This window comes from Salvelinus sp. IW2-2015, linkage group LG32, assembly GCF_002910315.2.
Source record: "Salvelinus sp. IW2-2015 linkage group LG32, ASM291031v2, whole genome shotgun sequence".
Classification (NCBI taxonomy): Eukaryota; Metazoa; Chordata; class Actinopteri; order Salmoniformes; family Salmonidae; genus Salvelinus; species Salvelinus sp. IW2-2015.
In genome coordinates this window covers 37,690,045-37,696,032 of record NC_036871.1, presented here as the reverse complement: position 1 = coordinate 37,696,032, position 5,988 = coordinate 37,690,045, and the positions used below count along the sequence as shown (strand labels likewise).

The 5,988-nt window shown below is 44.6% G+C and overlaps 1 protein-coding gene and 1 pseudogene across 1 annotated transcript in view; one reads left to right on the top strand and one right to left on the bottom strand.

The window, feature by feature from the left end:
- Positions 1-3,721, bottom strand: part of LOC111956575 (kelch-like protein 24 pseudogene) — a 6,561-nt pseudogene extending 2,840 nt beyond the window's left edge.
- Positions 1-5,988, top strand: part of LOC111957052 (kelch-like protein 24) — a 60,776-nt gene that overhangs the window by 13,443 nt on the left and 41,345 nt on the right. The window contains exon 4 of the mRNA XM_023977773.2: positions 4,630-4,814. Within this exon, the coding sequence (XP_023833541.1) occupies positions 4,630-4,814 (185 nt within the window). The remainder of the gene's footprint in view (positions 1-4,629; positions 4,815-5,988) is intronic.

Sequence of the window (5,988 nt, the reverse complement as noted above, 5' to 3'; positions counted from 1 at the left end):
TCAGGGGTGTGTGGCGCTAAACTCTGTTGCAGGAGATGGAACTAGAGGTCACTGGGGTCAGAACAGACAGACAAGACAGCACAGAACAGAGACAGACAGACAGACAGACAGACAGACAGACCAGACAGACAGACAGACAGACAGACAGACAGACAGACAGACAGAGACAGACAGACAGAACAGACAGACAGACAGACAAAGACAGACGAGACAGACAGACAAACTGACAGACAGGCAGGCAGACAGACAGATACAGAAAGACAGACAGACACAGACAAACACAGACGGCAGGCTCCACGCCTGTTCTGATCTGCCTGGATACTGACACGGTACTCTTGAAGAGAGACACGTCAACTCCCTGCTAGCTAACTGGCACCCAGCGTCAAATAATACTTAACCCAGACAACGCCACAGACTGGAGAAAAGCACTGTTGAAAACAAGTGATGTCTAAAAAGCAGACGTGTCTATGTGGCTTTAAAAACGTAAACTTATCCGCTAACTCATCACACATACTCTAACATGTAACACAGAATACATAAAGACACATACATCTCTAACATGTAACACAGAATACATAAAGACACATACATACTCTAACATGTAACACAGAATACATAAATACACACACATACTCCAACATGTAACACAGAATACATAAAGACACATACATACTCCAAAATGTAACACAGAATACATAAAGACATCACACATACTCTAACATGTAACACAGAATACATAAAGACACATACATACTCCCAAAATGTAACACAGAATACATAAAGACATCACACATACTCTAACATGTAACACAGAATACATAAAGACACATACATACTCTAACATGTAACACAGAATACATAAAGACATCACACATACTCTAACATGTAACACAGAATACATAAAGACACATACATACTCCAAAATGTATCACAGAATACATAAAGACACATAAATACTCTAACATGTAACACAGAATACATAAAGACATCACACATACTCTAACATGTAACACAGAATACATAAAGCACATCACACATACTCTAACATGTAACACAGAATACATAAAGACACATAAATACTCTAACATGTAACACAGATATACATAAATACACACACATACTCCAACATGTAACACAGAATACATAAAGACATCACACATACTCTAACATGTAACCAGAATACATAAAGACACATCACATACTCCAAAATGTAACACAGAATACATAAAGACACATACATACTCTAACATGTAACACAGAATACATAGACACATAAATACTCTAACATGTAACACAGAATATATAAAGACATCAACATACTCTAACAGTAACACAGAATACATAAAGACACATACATACTCCAAAATGTAACACAGAATACATAAAGACACATAAATACTCTAACATGTAACACAGAATACAAAAGACATCACACATACTCTAACATGTAACACAGAATACATAAAGACATCACACATACTCTAACATGTAAACAGAATACATAAAGACACCATATCATACTCCAAAATGTACCCCAACACAGAATACATAAAGACACATACATACTCTAACATGTAACACAGAATACATAAAGACATCAAACAGAAAATTATCTGTGGATGAACTCATCACACCACACTCACATGGACCTATGTATATCGTACACAAACAAAACATCCTTCAAATAATTCCTTTTGGACAAACAGGGCTGTATGTGACTCGCTGCTTCACTACTGCTATTAAAACTAGACCGATGGTACGAATGGTTCAGGGCACAAAGGCTTGCAACATAGCAGTTATTCTGGCAGAAAAACTACAACGTGTATGGACAAGCTCTTCCATGACACATTTCATTACAAAACAGGATTATTAAACAAACCTTCCCTCAATGAAGGCTCTGTCTGCACAATAACACAGCAGGCACACATTCATGTTGTAACTCAAAACCATCTACTGTGGAAGAGAAAACAGTGGAGTACTGGGTCTGACACTCTTCCTCTTATATTTCAGTCATCTCTGTCTTATGCTCTCTCTCTCTCTCCATCACTCTCTGTCTGTCTCTCTCGTCTTTCTCCTCGCAGAGGCAAAGTGGGTGGTTCTTTACTTGAGCCGAGGGCAAAGTGGCAGGGGTTTTTGTTTACAAACAGACATTCTTATCCTTCTTTTTAGAATTACAGTTAATCTCCATAAAAATGATTGTGAAAGATGAGTTGACAAGACAAGAGGAATTAGAGATGACATATAATCCGTCTTCCAGTTGACTGGCAGGAAGAAGGAACTGTACCGTATTCAGTCACAACACTTCCTATATTTGAGAGTCCCTCAGTGCCTTCAGGGCCTTATAATAAATAAAGGATTATTTGAAGCATGAGGTGAATTCTGCCTTACCTAGATGTGTTGAATTGTACTATCCATAGAGCTGTGCCAAAATACAATTCCCCTTGAGGGCCAATGCAATTCTATTGAATTAATTGACTGACCAAGTCTCTGAACTACACCTCCCAGCATCCCCTGCACAGTACCTGCGTGGGCGGGTCCTGGGGGACATCATCTCGTTGCCCAGTACGTGTACCGCCGGGCCTCGTGGAGGAGCTGGTAGCACTCTGGCGCCGTCTGGATTGATCTGGTCTCCTTCCACTGTCTGGACAAAGTAGTTTGGGGCAGCAGGGGCAGACGGACGTGGTGCAGCAGGGTCCTTAAGCACGGGCTCCGGGGCTCCACCCTGTGGTACACCCAGCGCATCACCGCCTCAAAACACCACCTTCCTCCTTCCCGATGGCCAGTTCGTCACTGCAGATGTACTCCTCCAGCTCGTCTCTCCTCAGGTCCAGGAACTCCTCGTGCTGCGGCCACGTCAGGGAAGTTGGCCAGGGCGTACGAGCCGGCAGCGGCTGGCCAGCTGTTTCAGAGCGTGGGCGTCGGCGAAGCGTTGGATGCCAAGCAGTTGCAGGGGTTCGAGCTGGTCTTCCAGGAACTTGGCGCAGGCGTCGCGGAGCGTGGAGATCTGGAAGAGGCTGGAGGTCTCGAAGAGGAACTGCACGTTGTCGGTGGTGATCTTGGCTCGGCCCGTGTAGACGTAGCTGAGGAAGGAGTCCATGGCCTCGGCCAGGATGCCGTTGAATCTCCACCAGCATCTCACGCGACTCGCGGTGGTCATTGCAGAACATTGGCACGGAAGTAGGAGGAACAGGCAGAGAGCACAGCGCGGTGGCAGGGGAACTCGCGGCCCTGCACGCTGATGACACGGTCGGTGAAGAGGCGCGCTGTCGCGGAACTCGTTGAACACCTGCAAGATGGCCTCCGAGTGGGAGGAGCCCGGATGAGAACTCCAGAACTTCATTACCGGTCAGGGTTTTGGAGTCCACTTCGAAATCCTTGGAGGGATGAAACGTAATGAGTTTAATTTAATTTTAAAGGCCTACTCTGTAACTTTTAATCTACAGTCAAAAGTGATAACCCTGCACTCGTTTATAAACTGGAAGTGGGGGTCTTGGCCATGTTCCCGTTGTTTTTCTTCTTGGAAAATTTGATTTTAGTATGTTTTTATTTGCCACTTGAGAAATATGACACACATTGCCCTTCAAAACACTTGTCAAGACTAGTAAGAACTTGGAGTTGTGATAAAATGAGTGGGTTTAGTGAGCACCTTTCGTTTGACGGCGGGGGAGTCCCTGGTCCCAGAGTCCTCCCTGTTGAAGCCGTCTGCCAGGATCAACACCATGGCTGCTGCCCTATAGACCGACCAGATACCTGGAGGGACAACAGAAATAAGGTTATAGCCTCATCTTCTTACCTATGACCTGCACTCATCATTACCAGTGCTATGTTTAAACAGAACGTTGGAAAGGTATGGAGAAAGTGTGTTGGCTAGCATATTGACTCCCTGTATAAATAAAGGTCAAATGTAATTGAGTTTGATTTAGAGCTAGAATATTCTGAAGTTGAATTATAAAGGATGAAGGATTGTTGACAGTACCACAGAGTGTGGAGCTGCAGTGAATCGCTCCCCCCAACCGAAGGAGATCACGTCATAGCCCTGGCATGCGCTTTCCAAACAGTGAGGCAGATAGGGCACCATTCAGATGGTTTACTGAGGTCATTGATATTCAGTGGGCTTTAGCAAGTTATTTCTGTTCTTAAGAAGAACGTGTATTTTGAGTATTTTGCCAGGTAGATAAGTACAATCATGTGARTAAAGTATGACATATTACACGTTGTGAATTACGCTGTGAAGCGTACTAACTTCTCTTTTTCACTATAGTCATGATTCAAAGTGACTGGCCTGGATTGTAGTGTTGCTGAGTTGTATCTCATTGCTGTCTCGTTTTCTCACAGTCACCTGCATTGTCTATGTTCCTCTGGGGTGGAGATGTGTTGTCTGTGTTCCTCTGGGGTGGAGCTGTGAATGGCATGTTATGTAATGTTCCTCTGGAATAGTGCTGTGTTGTGTAATGTTGTTCTGTGTAGTCTTTCTGTGCTGTCTTATTTCTCAACAGCGACTAGTGTTAGGTTTATTTTGATGAGTCTTGTTACTGTATAGTTGGTTTATTACTGTCCTCTCTCGCTTTCTCTCTCTCTCCCCTCCTTCCATCTCCCTCTCTCCACCTTCCTCCATCCCTCTATCTGCAGGTCGACTGGCTACTCAGAGGTGATTGTGGTGGTGGGGGGCTGTGAGAGGGTGGGAGGGTTCAACCTGCCCTACACAGAGTGTTACGACCCTGTGACGGGAGAGTGGAAGGCCCTGGCCAAACTCCCAGAGTTCACCAAGTCAGAGTACGCCGTCTGTGCCCTGCGTAACGACATCCTGGTCTCAGGTGAGCTCCTCGTCTGTTGGCTGACAGTCTGCCATCCTAAACAACGATTAGTCATGGAATATATCATCATGAATTGGTTGTGTCATGAAAGAGATCAGGAAATACCAGGAAGTATACATGCGAGCCATCTGCTTCAATGGGTTCATTGTAGTAACATCCTTCCCTTGTGTTATCTGCTGAATGACTAGAGATAGCTAGAAGGATTGGAAGGGGCTCTACCTATCACTATCACCTATCCTTCCAGTCCAGATGGCCATTAATGGTCCCGTGGTCCCGTGTGGCTCAGTTGGTAGAGCACGGCACTTGCAACGCCAGGGTTGTGGGTTCATTCCCCACGGGGGGACCAGGATGAATATGTATGAACTTTCCAATTTGTAAGTCGCTCTGGATAAGAGCGTCTGCTAAATGACTTAAATGTAAATGTAAAATTAATAGAGACAGGAATTGCTGATCCGACCAGGAAAAGGGAAACACTCAGTCATTCAAGAAAGGAGACCAGCTAAGGGAATATTTATTTTCCAGCCTATTGAGACACGGCTGYAGAGTACTCAGCTATCTCTTCCCTCTCTGTGGAGTGAAGAACAGGGAGTAATGGCATGTTTGCCATGTCTTTTTATTTGATTTTATAAGAGGAAAATGTGAGAGCAACATCTGGACAGAATCTGCAGGCGCGGTGCCCAGGGAGGCCCTTATTGGCCAGCTCACTCATTCCATCTCTTCCCATTGGCCAAGAGTCAGGGTCACACGGCTCTTTGCGCTTTATAGCTTTCGAGGATAAAATTGCTCATAAACGCTGATCTATGGTCAGTCTGAGTCTTACCCTCTAATGGTTGAGGTTAGGATTTACAGAAGGTAAGCTGTTCCTAGATCTGTGCCAATGGGGAACTTCTACCCAGGGCCTTTATAGCCTTTTGACCGGGCTGGTTAGTACTGGGAGAAGTGTGCTGACCAAGTGTGGCGCAGACTGCCCTTTTTAAAGCTTCACTGGGCCCAAGTTTAACAGGGCAGCAGTAGGATAATGTAATCTACAGTCCCTGACTGCATGGGTTCCAATGTAATGCCATACCTCAGGCTTTCCCTGTAAGTTCACAGTCTGGCACAGAGGGAGTTCAGTGTTTATATCTTTCCCTGTAAGTTCACAGTCTGGCCTAGAGGGAGTTCAGTGTTTATATCT